Raw genomic sequence first — 13,681 nt, forward strand, 5'->3', positions numbered from 1 at the left:
GCTCCGGGGTGGGTCGCTTTAATTAGATTGGCTCTGAGATTCAGCGTCGTGTATTCGGAGTCCCATGCTTCAAAATGGTGGTGGGGGGCACTTTAACTAAAGCTCGTTCTGGGGTGTTTTAACTGAAACTCGTTTTGGTTAAAGTGTCCCCACCCCCATTTTGAAATGTGGGGACACTGAATACACATGACACGGAGGCTGCTGGAGCACGCTAATTAGCACGCTCCAGCAGACTCACAATAGACTCAATTAATTGAGTTGCCCTCAGTGCATGCTAACTGGCACACATCAGAACAGAGATCTGTCGCATGTATAGGTGCCCTAGGATTTTAAGCTATATCCTTTTGGGTGAGAGGTGAACAGTTGAAGATGCACATTTTAAAAATAGAAAAAATATATTGATCTGTTTTCAGCATCAGTTTATTTTCAAATGTTCTTACTTCAGGATCTTTCTCTGAAGGTTATATTTTGACAGGAATCTGTAAGGAGCATAGTGATTAAAACCAAGGCAATGGTAGGAGGCAGTCAGGTATTTGTGCATAAAAAAAAAAAAAAAATAATGGCGGTAGGTTGAGTAAGAACAGCAGATTTAACTGTATGAATGTGAAAGGAACTCTTGCACCAGGATGTTAAAGGCCTGAGAGCTAAAGCAGAGGGGATTTCTTGGATATCTCTTCCTTTGTATCGCTGTAATAATGGCCGTAGTTAATTACACTAATGCAGACAGCAGGCTTAAGAATTAAAATCCAAGGCTGTAAAATGCATGCAACAGCCACTACATCAAATGTTTGTGTGTATTGCAGATCACAGATCCACTTCGGCCACTGTCCTTGGGTGTGACACTAGGAGAACTAAGCTTACTGGTAACATTCTTGTATTTGATTTATTTTGCAATGAAAATGGTTTAAACAGTTTCAGAAAAGAATAATGCTGGGTCTGTGTCTTACAGTATTATACATGTAATTGAAAACTTGGATGCAAACACTGTTACTAATATTGAGGCTTTCTGAGATCTACACTTGGACACATATTTTTCTTTGTGGGTTTCACAGACTTCTTTTACAAAAGGACGTGTCATGCATTTATGTTAACGTGCAAGTGATACTTTCTTGCAGAGGCACTTAAAACTTTACAGTAAGTCTTTTGGTACTGCAGAAGTTCAAGGGTTCCCATGAATATTGCAATAGGACACTTGAATTTTCAAATATTCTACAATACCACACTTCTTCGGCACGTGGTTAACTGCTGATGTGGGACCTGGTCTTTTGGCTTGGCAGAAAATTAAGGAAAGACCTGTGTAATCCACAGATTATCCTAGGTTTTAACTTTCATCTCTGACATTAGTAAAACCTGTTTAAGAGCATTTGTACACTCTCTTTTTAAATTCTGGATCTCTTGTCCCTGGCTATGGGGATCTTTTGGTCAACCAGTACTGAAACAACCTGGATAAAAAGGATGGTTATGATGTGTTGTGCTGCTTAAAAAAAAAAAAATGATGGTAGCCATGTACAGTGATGCCTGTCCTGTCTAGGGAAATTTCTCCCTAATCTCACTGCATGAGCAGATCAAAATGTGCTGACCAGTGAGTTTTTTTTCCAGGCCTGCCTTGGTGAGAAGGCCTGAAGAGCTTGTTTCATATGTCTAGCATGGATCAGTTGCATGCCTCCTAAGCGCTGATAATGGTCTATGTTCTCCCTTCAAAGTCAGGTGTAATCTCAACATGTGGTCTAAACTTGTAGTTTTTTAAACCTGTGGGCATGGAGCCCTGGGTAAATTAATGCTTCTTGGAAGCAAGGGTTGCTGTTCCTCAGCTTCCCTCAGTCCGTCCCTAATTTTAGATAAGTCTTAGCTTGGTGAACTCTGTAGTCTGAACTCTCTAGTTTTAGCTTTTAACAGTGTGGGCTTAACCATTTGATACTTGAACAAAAAGTTGCAAATGCAACTAGAATCCTGAGGTCCACAGAAATTCAAACAGACCAGTTAAATTTCCACCAAAATTAGACTTGAGATTGGAAGTGTCATCAAAATATTGACAGGATCAGGTTATGATCACATGCATGTTTGGAACCATTTCAAAGGGGAAACATTTTAAAAGGACACCAGCTGTTACAATCTGATTGTTAAGTATGGACAAGCTACGACTGATACAAATGTAGTAAAATCACGCTGTTTTTAAAGTTGGAACAGTTTTTGGTTTTGTTTATTTGTACTACATCATTCCCAGCTTGACCGTAACAGCAGGAATCCTTTTGAACAGCTTTAGATGTGTGTTACCTTTTGTTACCAACTGGTTTAATTCCTGAATGAGTTATAAACATCCATGTTGCATTGTTAGCATTAGAATCATTTTATGGTAAAACAAATCAAAAAGTCTGTTTTGGTGGGAGGAGAGTTGATAGAAACCCATGGTGCAGTAACTTAAGGGGTCAGAAATTCAAAACAAACAAAATAGATTTGACCAGCTTGTGCCTACAACTTATGTGTGCAATCAGGAGATTTGCCTGCTCTTTGTGTTTGGTTTTTACTTAAGTGTTATGTTACCATCATAAACTTTGAAATGCTCTACATTTTTATGACAGAGGCTAATGCCTAGCTTTTAAATTGAAGATGAATTAATGAAAGATGCTGTCTATTTTTTAAATGTTTAGACAGCCAATGAAAACTGGACTCCTTGCATTTTAAACGAAGCTGCAAAAATCATCTACAAGGTAATATGTCAAAGCTCATTAGGTAAAGAATGAAAATTTGAACTATGCCATGCTAATAAAAGAACTGGAATGGGGTGTGTAACATTTTGGTTCATTAAACTAACAGAAGAGGCCTGCAGTAGAATAATTTGTGGTTCTTTTTTTAATAATGGTTAATTCCCTGCCCTGTTTTCCCCCCCCCCCCCTTAACTTCTAAGGTGACATAGAGCTGTGATCACTAGTTAATTACAGGACATTATCATCAACTCAATGGGCAAAAGGGCTTGTTCTTAATTCAAGGATCCTATTAAAGTATACATTTACAATTAACCTTTCAAATAACAGGCTTAAGTAACCATTTCCTGCTTTTACTGTAATCTGTACTGCTCCTGACACTTGTTGTAGCTATGTGTGTATATGTTTATACTAAAATAGTTAAAATATAATGGGGCAGTAGAAGTGATGTTAGATGAAATTGACATAGATTTAGAAATCTCTTGATGTTCCTAAAGTAAATATTATGCTAATTTTCTCCTTTTTTTTTATAGCTGCTTCCCTCCGAAGATTTTATTTCTGTGGAATATGCTTGAGCCTCCTTTAGGCAACTGCACAGCCAGTTTCAAAATTTAGCACAAGTCACAAAGATTCTCTCTCTCTCTCTCTCTCTCTCTCTCTCTCTCTCTCTCTCTCTCTCTCAAATTCTTTGAGCAAAACAGTGAAATCATATCTAGAATCAAAATTAGCCTTACTTTTTTTCCCTTTATCCTGTATTATTATTGTAATAGTCTTTTTGTTACGATAAAGGGAAAAACAGATTTTGGAGCATACATTTATATGGAAACTAAGTGGCAACATCAATGGTGCAAAACATTTGGATGGCAAAAATTCATAAAAGGAAAGCTGACTTATTACTGACTTTGACTTCAGTGAGCTGTCAAATTGATTAAGTGTTTCTTTTTTTTTTTCCAGCTTTTGCGTATTGATAGCCTCAGTGCTTACTGGAATGTGGACAGTCAGATGTATTATCATGGATCCCGTGAACAAATACTGGTAATTATGGGGTTACTTACAGGAAAAGATTTTTCTAAATATTTATAGTATTGTTGACTCAGGCTGGCTGAAAGTGTAGAAATGGTAACTGAAGGCATAGCTTGGTATCTGCCTGGTAAAATCCTTGTAGTGTGCACTGTGCTTCAAATAGCATGAAAAAAAACTACTTGGATAACTTTTTCTTCCTTCAATTATCCATATTCTGTAGCCGTTGAAATGATTTGGAGGCTGATCCTGGTAATACCGACCAGTTGGTGTTACCTTAGTATTCTTGTTGACTTCAGTTATTTACTAGAGCTGTGCAAAGCTTTGGGTGCAGATTCAATTCAGAGGCGATTTGGCTTGATTAGGTGGCAGAGTCTCTGAATCCAAATTGAATTGGGAGACCAATAAAAAGGTCTGAATCAATTCAAAGCTTTCTGAATTGATTTGGAAAAGATTTTGGAGAGCTTTGGAGATTCAGGCAGGTCCTGCTTGCTGCTGCAGGGAGCTGGACCGGGACTCTGTGCTGGTGAGTACAGGGGGTGAGGGGGCTAGAGGAGTGAGGAGGAGACCATAGGGGGACTACCACCAGGACCCATCCCCTGACCCCACTCACTCTCCCAGCCCTCCCATGGCTGCCCTGCCCACCCCAGCTCCTAGTTTGGTGGGGGGAAAGCCCCATATTCATCGGCTGCTGCCAGGTGGGGGGGTAATCCCTGCTGCCCCACATTGTGGGTGGGGGGGTCTATCACAAGCCCCCATCCCCCACCCACTCTCCCAGCTCCATCGATAGCTGTCCTGCCTGGCCTCAGCCTCCCATTTTTTTTTTTTAAAGCCCCTCACTCACTGGCTGCTACAACAGCCTCAGAGCTTCTGGGGGCTTATGGGAGAGCCCTCCCATGCAGCACAGGGTACTGGGGGGCAGCAGGCATTGCCCCCCTTTCTGGCAGAAGCCAGTGAATTCAGGGATTTTTAAAGAACCAGGAGCTGGGGCTGGGTGGGGCAGCTATTACCTGGGCTGGGAGAGTGGGTGAGGGATGGGGTCTGTTTGATCTGGCTGATTTGGCGGTGGCTGAATCGATTCGGGACAGTGATTAGAATTGCAAAATTGAATTGCTGTCCCCTGAATCTGAAGCAAATACTAGCTGCTTTGCACAGGCCTATTATTTACTGCTATCCAGTACTGGGACCATAAAATTAGTGATGTCAGACCATTCATCACAATTTCTTACTTAAGACACAGTTTTGTACATACAAGAAGGAACTCCATGGGCAGATAGTGGCCCTAGATGGGGAACCTGTGCTAGAAGGGGGATGTGGGCTCTCCTTTATGATGCTACCCTCTGGGGTATGCAGGAATTTCTGCTGTTAAGGAGAGGTTGAGAATGCAACGGTGCTGTCATTTAGTGAGGTATTATGGTAGTACTTGCAAACAAAGAAAGCAGAAAAGGGCTATCTGTGCCCTGGAAGACTGGGATTGAAAGTGTGTGTTTGTGGGATTGTGGACTCTCCTTGGACTTAAGACACAATTTGGTTCCTGAAGACCGCATCTTAAGTCAAAACGTTGCAACTCGGAACCGTTTTTTTCCCCATGGGAAACGATGTTGTAATGGGGGATTGATTCTTGAACTAAGGCCTGATACCCTATTTTCACCAAAAAATAACCAGGAATTTTGTATTCAATCAATTATAGATGAGTAATATAGCTACATTAATGTATTTATATTGTGAATGGGAATCATATCGATTTGGAAGGACTTCTTTGAGGCAACTTTGCTGGACTTCTTGAAGGGTTCTTGGCTGGAGTCTTCTCAGGAGTCTTGGCTGCAGGTTTTTCTGGAGTCTCATCTGGTTTCTTAAAGAAAGTGTCCAAGGAAGTTTGGACAGATGTTCTCCAGGGAGATGGGCGACACAGTGAACTTGTTCACTGATGTGGCGTGGTGTCGGATCAAGCATTGTAAAGTCAAAACTGATGTCAGAAAGTTGAAACGGGGTGTCAGTTTATAAATGTTGTAAGTACAAAATTTAACTCAACGTCATGAGTTGAGGACTGCCTGTACTCTTAAGTTGGATACCAGGTCTGATGATGATGATGATGATTGTCTTAACTTGACAACAGAACCTTGTATGTATTGGTTGCCATTTTCTTGCTGGACTTAATGCAAGATGATAGGCTTGTGCATTTTTAAAATGCAGCATTTTAATTAGTGGCACATTTTGTACTAAGTTGAGTTAAAGGTGGGATGGTGTTAGGTACTATTTATAGAATTTAAATTTTCAGTCTCTGATCAACACTTGACTTAGCGAAGAGTTCTGTTCCTGTGACTGGTTAAGCACAGTCATCTTCTATCTTATTTCTTTTATAGTATGCAGAGGGTGGCTTATGTTTTTGTAACTGGTTTAATCATCCTTCATTTGATCTGTTAGTGATGTACTGAACGTGCTAGTGGTATGTGGTGCCTCAAGTGCAGCTTATGCTACTCATGTAGACTGTTTTCTAGGTGTACTCCTATGCTCTTGTCTTTGGCAGGCCCTTGCAGTTGAGGATGATTCTTTTATGATGGGCCACAGCCATCTTCAGATGAGACTATCTGAGACTGGCAGCTCCTGGTGCAGCTCAGACATGTGTTTGTGTGGGGTGGGTGGCACTGGCTTCTTGATTAGGTCCACAGCATGCTGTTTCTGCTTTTCCCTCTCCTGTTGTTATAGTGAGGCTTCAGAGTACCGAGATTGCTGCAGCAGACTGTTCCTCTGTTTGGGGCAGTCCTTGGCGATAGTCTCCCACAAGTTGACATTGTTGCACCTTTTTTTTTAAGTTGGCGTTGAGGACATCCCTGAAACACTTTCTCTGCCCTCCTCTTAAGCATATCCCTTGGCTGAGCTGGGAAAATAAAACTTGCTTTGGGAGTCTTGAGTTAGACTTCTGGATGACATAGCTGGCCCAATGAAGGCAATGATAATCTGACATCAACTTAATACTCATGGTTTTTGCTTGCAAGAAGGTGCTAACATTAGTGTGTGTGTGTGTGTCTTCTCACTGAATTTGGAGGATCTTCCACATGCAGTATTTTACTGCTCCAACAACTTTTAGATGTTGCTTGTACATTGTTCCGTACAACAAAGTGGGGATCATGACTGCTTGATAAAGCATGAGCTTGGTTTTGCATCTGATGTCACAATCTTTGAACATCTTTTCTTTGGGTGTCCAAAGGCTGCATTTGCATGTTTTTGAGACTGTTGGATTTATTTGTTGATGTCAGCAGCCTTCTGCGAGAGATGGTTTCCAAGGTCCAGGAAATACCCTCCTTTCTCCAGAACTTCATTGTGGATCTGGATTACTAGAGTTGGGGAAGGTTCATTAGGAGCTGGTTGGCAGAGGACCTTAGTCTTCTGAATGTTAAGAGTTAGTTCCATTTTTCTAAGCTGTTGAAGATAGCTTGAAGATTTGTTTCTGCCTGAGTGCATGCTATAGCATCAGCTTACTGGAACTCGGTGAATGAGGTCGGGGTTGGTTTTGGCTCGGAGTTGGCATAGGCTTAAGTAGCTTACCATCCATTCCATAGTTTAGCTCCACTCTGGCTACAAGCTTGTTGGTAATCAGATGTCATCACTCCAACATTCTTCTCAGTATTCCTTGCTGTGATGCTACACAGCCTTTCTTAACTCTCATTTTAACCTCAAAGGGATCTGTGATAAATCCATTACTGAGGACCACTGTCATGGAGCAGGCAGAGAATGGTAACAAATTTTAATGGGCATCTGTACTTCAGAAGAATCCTCCACAACGCTTCTCAGCTGACAGGTCTAAAGCTTTCAAATCAAAGAAGGCCATATAGAAAGGCTTATGTAGTTCCCAGCATTTCTCCTGCAGTTAACAAGCTGTGAAGATCATGTCACTTGTCCTCTTGATGCCCTAAGTTCACATTGCGATTCTGAGGGGAGGTCTTCAGGAGGGTTCTTGCAGTGATCTTTCCTGTGATGCACAGTGTAACAGGGTTCTCACTGAGACCCTGCTCTTAAGGAAAAGAGGGGCAGCTGGAAGTAATTAACCATGAGAAGGGTGAGCCCCTGGCCCTAAGGAACCAATGGTGGCTAAACCCCGGAGGATAAAAAGGAGAGGAAGAAGAGGAAAGGTGCCTCCGGGCACCCCAGAGAGTGAGAGAGAGGGAGAGGAGGAGCTGAAAGAGAGATCCCCCCCAGAGAGAAGGATCTGGGAAGAGAGACCCCGGCGCAGGGTCAGAGGGATCGCAGAACCCAGACTTCACCTTATCTTACCTTGATTCCAGCAGAGCAGCGGTGAGTGCAGGGAGAAGTGGGGCCATGCCGCGGGCTGGAGCTGCAGCCTGCATTCAGCATCAGGGACGACATTGAGTCAGATGGGCAGCGGGAAGGATTACCCCCACCCAGACCCCTGAAGAGTCCAGGTGACTCCAGGACCCCGAGGGAAAAGGGATACCAAGGGCTGAGCAAGCAAGACCTGACCGTGGGAGAGCTGTGGAGCCTGCATGCTGAAGCCGCAGTACAAAAGAAGATAAGCTGTGTGCGTGTAACAAGCCGCTAATTGTTCAATTAGCAGCAGGAATTAAACAAAAGGAAACCTTTCTTTTTTTCTTCTTTTTTACTTTCTTTCAATTACGGGGTGGGGGGGGAAGCGGGCTAGGACTCAGGAAAGACAGAGAAGCCTGGAGACTCCCTTTGCTGGGCAGAGGTTGAAGAAGAGACCCTATGGACCTTGATTCTTCAGTGCCGACAAGCAAGTAGGCACACCACTGCACTTTCTGTTCTCAGTAGAGGACCTCTGGCCCCTTACTTGGAACAGTGAGTGACCCAGCTGGGATTCAGGAGTAACCCTTTGGACTGTGATTCACCCCCCCCCCCCCAAAGGAGAATTTCTTGTTAAACTTGCACTGAATAAAATCTTAAAGGAGAAAACCAAGTTATTCCAGCATGGTGCTTCCTACAGGTACTTCCTTGGGTAACAATCACTTCCTCCCTATTTTTATTTCTTTAAGATCCAAATCATGGCAGACGGGAAGCATGAGGATAGAGGGGGTACTCCACGGACACGCTGACACACAGCAAGATGATCCCGTCGTCGTTTCCACAGTTGGACTTGTCTTCTTTCTTGAAGATAGTCATGATCATGAGGTCCTCTGGGATTTCCGCATCATTCTCAATCCTTAAGATGAGGGCATGAATCTGTGATGCAAGCTCCTCTCTTCCCTGTTTTGAAGATTTCTTTGGGGATTCTGTCTGCTCCAGATGCCTTATTGTTATTTATCTGCTTCATTTGGTGTTTGAAGGTTGGAAGGGTTCTGAGATCATCTCTGACTGGGTGTTATGGGATGGAGCTGAGAAGGTCTTCAAAATGCTTCTTCCATTGGGCATTGATGACTCCCCTTTCTTTGATCAGGTCTGCTCCATCCTTGGGTCTCAAGGGCATTGGTCCTTGAGTGCCTGGATGGCAGATGCCTTTTTGGCACTGAAGAAGCCACATTTATTGTGGATGTCAACAAGATGCTGAATCTTATCAGCCCTGTCTTCCCACCATTTGTTCTTCATATTATGCGTCTTTCTTTGGACCTCTGCCTTGGTTTGTTGGAGGTTTAGTTTTTTTTTCCTTGGAGTTGGTATCATCTTGCCAAGCGCAAAAGTCCGTGCACTTGCTATTGATTAACTCTTGGATCTCCCAGTTACTCTTATCAAACCAGTTTTGATGTTTCCTGGTAGAGAATCCAAGTGTTTCTTCACAGGCACTGATAACAGTGGCCTTGAGGGCACCCCATGTGCTGCTGACATTCTCTTGTTGTTGGTTAGAATTCACCAGTTTTTTGTTGTTGTTGAAATGCTGGTGGAAGAGTTCTCACTTCCTTGAATCCTTCAACATTGATCTTCTGTTGGCATTGCTTCTGCTGCAGCTGTTGTTTGGCAGCCGGTTTGAGTAATATAACTGAGCAGATGAGTTGGTGATCAGTCCAACAATCAGCTCCTAGCATAGGTTGGGTGATGCAGACATCTTTGCTATCCCAGGCACAGACAATGACATAGTCAATCAGGTGCCAGTGCTTAGATTGTGGGTGTTGCCATGATGTCTTGTGCTTGCTTTTCTGGTGGACCAGGGTGTCAGTGATTGGTGAGTCCATGTTCTGTGCACTTGGTTGAGAAGGATGCGAGTGGAGTTGACCTTTACTACTCCTTTCTTGCGGGTGTTCTTTTTTTTTTTTTTATTCTGTTCCAGAAGTTGGAGTCCCTTCTAACTCTGGTGTATTAATCACAGAGGAGAACAAGTCTGTCTTGCTTTGGAACATCAGAATGGACTTGGTTAAGGTTAGTGTAGAATTCCTCCTTGTTTTCATCTGTAGTGTTGAGAGTTGGGGCATATGCGCTGATGACAGTGGCATATTCACTCCCTGTCAGTTTAAGACGGAAAATAATGAGGCGATTGTTAATTTTGATAGGGAACTTTGTTGAGTTGGTTTATGAGTTAATTCTTAATGGGGAAAACCATTTCTGTGAAGTCTGCTTTCTCCTTCCTGTTTACTCTTCCAGAAGAAGGTATAATCATCTCCATGTTCTTTGAACTGCCCATATCCTGCTTGCCAGGTCTCGCTCAGTGCAGCTAGATTGATGTTTGCACCCGAGTTCTTGGACCATAATTGCAGCGTGGTGCACTGGCCATTCACTATTAAGGTTGTCCATGAATGTCCTAATGTCCCAGGTCTGAAAATGATGGTATCCATGCTGCATCAGTGACCTCGTTGGACTTGTATACAGCAATGTTTTGTACAGAAGAATATGCAATGTGGTAGGTGTGCTGATAGTAAAGCTCTCATAGCAATGAACTGAACTGTTAATTGAATCCAGGAAATGTGACAATCCCTCTATTTAGTCAGAGTAGGGATATCAAAGATCCAGTCATTACAGCCCTATCACTTGTCCCCTGGCATGGGAGTTGACCCACACGCTGCAGGCGATGTGTGGTAGATCAGACCCATGTTCAGGGCAGGTGCCGCAAGCAGTGTGGGTCCTTGATCAATTGGCATGTGTCCTGAGCTGGTCCCTCACCAGCACTGCATGCACCAGTCCTCAACTGGTAGGGGTGAGCTTTGCATGCACTATGTATGGCATACTGGGGAGAGGGAGGGTCTGTGGGCCCAGCCTGGCCCATGGGACAGATTAGTGGTGTATGACCAGTCCTGCTTTTCCCCTCCCATGCTGTGGCGGGCCCAAGCCTATTCCTCTCTTCCTCATGCCACCGCCAGAGGTCCAATACTGTTCCCCACCCAGCTTGTGCTGCTGCTGCTTCCAGGTCCTCCATGGAGCAGGGCGGGGCCTGGCCTTGGACTGCCCCACCCATGTCCCCTTGGTAGCTCCTGTCGTGGTGGTGGTCTGCCATGGAGCCGCTGCCACCTGTAGTCCGAACACCACCTGCAGTCGAATTGCCAAGACAGCCAATCTGAGTGTGAATAAAGTGTTACGGACAGACAGACTATGGTTTTTATAATATTAGATTTTCAAAACTAACTGATATGCTCTCTGAACTAATATCTGTCAGTTTCAGGATTTAAGATTAACTACGAAAAATTGGTACTCCTAGACAATTGGTATAGGACCAGATGTGCATGTGTGAACACATACATAACGATAAATATAAATGGATGGCTACTTCATTAAAATTCTTAGATGTGAACATACTAAAAAATGGTAGTGTTGGCACAATTATGATTACATTCCTTTGACTGAAAGAATTTAGGGAGTTAGAAAATTGGTCAAAATATGGAATTTCATGGTTAGAGAAAATTGCAGCAATATAAATTAGTATTTTAGCTCTAATTTCCTATTCCAAACTTTTCCTCCCTTAGGTGAGTGATAGAGTATGACAGATAAATTTATTTGGGGAAATAGGAAAGTTGATTGTAAAAATTCCATCCTGCAAAAACCACAGCCAAAAGGGGAACCATTTCCAAACCTTCCTGACAACTCTGGAACGTGTCCTGGAACTGATCACTCCACTTCAAGTGGTTGCAAGAACTACAATTGCAAAAGCCTGGAAGAGATGAGATGCCTTTGGAGTTGCGGACTGGTTTGGAAAAAAAAAAAAAAAAGGGGGAGGTTTTAGTAATGTCCTATCAAGTTGGTATTCTGCAGAGTAGAAGGCAAAAAGATGCTCATTTGGAAAATATTTAAGTTTGCTACAAAAGAATCTTTTGCTCGAAACCCTAAACTTTTTTTTTTTTTTGTATTTTGAAGTGCGAGTTTTAGGTGGTACAACTTGGCAATGGATTCAGAACAAATTTTAAAGTTAAAAGCAGAGATGAGAGATGAAACTTGCGTTATGCAGTTATAGGGAAAAGGACATGGAGAATTACTATATGGAGATGAAGAAACACAGGGGCTTGACCTCAACTGAAGTCTTGAGAAACTGTTGGAGGGGAGGAGTGGAAGGAAACACAAGACTTCTATGAACTTTGATTCACATTGTAGTAGCACTGTTGATAGAAAATTCATGTCTATCTTTGTGTAGATTTGGGGGTATTGGATATATTTTTGAATGTCAACTCTGTTAATAAATCCAACCCATAAAACAAATTCTTTTTTTTAAAAAAGTGTCGATTGGCTACAGTCAAGAGGCAGCAAGAGCAAGAGTTCTCTTTACGTTTGATGTAGACACTCTTCCCATTCTGCTGCTTTTCAGACTTTACTGCTAGGATACTAATATGCCAAGGGTGGTAAGTGGAGGAAAGTACACTTAAGAGATGTCTTGCAGATGAAAAATTGAGGTTAAAGTGAAAAGTATTTCTTACTATCTAATGTTCGTAATGCTAGTAAAATTACTTTCTATCTATTTAAGTTTTTGGACCCTAAAATTTGAGAAACAGATCAAGCAAATTTAAACAGAAGTAGTATATTTAGTTTGAAAATTACATTTTCAGTGATTTGTAAACCCACCACTCCACTCTTTTTTTTTCCTTTGTACAAGACTTTTTTAATTTTTAATGTTTCCTGTTTAAAGAACGTCTAACTTACACTTTTTTTTAGTATACCCTGTTTCCCAAAAGACTACTTCATCCTTGTAAACAGGATGTTTGGGTCTTAATTTTAAGCATTATTATTAAGTCTGCTTTATTATAGCAGCTAATTAGTATGTTTTGTAGAACAATAAATTGTGCAATCCTTTGCAATCTGTCACTTTGGTGCAACAGGCTACAGGTTTCTAAGTAACACAAACGTAATGTTGTTTGCAAGATATAGTTATTGTATATTTAATATCCCTATTTGAAAGTTAGTGTTTTATTAATATAGCTCAGCAGACAGGAAATATGGTGAAATACAAATATTGTGTGAATAGAAAAAGTACCTCCATGACATTACAAATGAACTACATGCAGGGACTGAGTGGGGAACATTTTGAAGAAATTGTTACAACAATTCTTTCCTGGTATCACATTTTAAAATGTGATATCTTGTTATCTTTACAATAATGAACACTTGTATGAAATACTCCCTGTACTTTAGCAAAGCCTGGTAGGCAAATAGTTATCTAGTTCCTCTGGTATGAATGGTGTTTTTGTTTTGATAACTAGGCTAGAGTCCAACCCCAAGTTTTGATAACTAGGCTTGGACATACTTCATTGTCCAAGCTGTGTTTTTTTGGTTTGTTTGTTTGTTTTTGTTTGTTTGGTTTTTTTAACTGGCTTTTAAGTTCTTCACAGGAGTATAATTTGCTTATTTTGGATTGTGCTTATATATTCGTTTCTTTTACAAAGTATGATTGCCACTTCATTAAGTTTTAGTTTGGTTTTTTTAAACCTAAAATTTTTAATGGAAACGTTGCAGTGCAGTTATTTCTTCAGGATAAGCTAAAAAAAAACTTGTTAATTTACTAAATGAATTGGAACTTGTGGTAGAAATATGGTGCATCTTTTAATAGACCAATTAGATTTTTTCCAAAAAATTTTTTT

The 13,681-nt window shown here is 41.6% G+C and overlaps 1 protein-coding gene across 2 annotated transcripts in view; it reads left to right on the plus strand.

Annotated features, from left to right (window-relative positions):
- The window catches only part of VPS13C (vacuolar protein sorting 13 homolog C), a 154,097-nt gene that overhangs the window by 23,491 nt on the left and 116,925 nt on the right, over window positions 1–13,681 (plus strand). For both annotated transcript variants that reach the window (XM_019533419.1, XM_019533418.1), the window contains exons 7-9: window positions 804–863; window positions 2,649–2,708; window positions 3,657–3,737. In XM_019533419.1, the coding sequence (XP_019388964.1) occupies window positions 804–863; window positions 2,649–2,708; window positions 3,657–3,737 (201 nt within the window). The remainder of the gene's footprint in view (window positions 1–803; window positions 864–2,648; window positions 2,709–3,656; window positions 3,738–13,681) is intronic.

This window comes from Crocodylus porosus, unplaced genomic scaffold (genome assembly GCF_001723895.1).
Source record: "Crocodylus porosus isolate Cpor-Errol unplaced genomic scaffold, CroPor_comp1, whole genome shotgun sequence".
Lineage (NCBI taxonomy): Eukaryota > Metazoa > Chordata > Crocodylia > Crocodylidae > Crocodylus > Crocodylus porosus.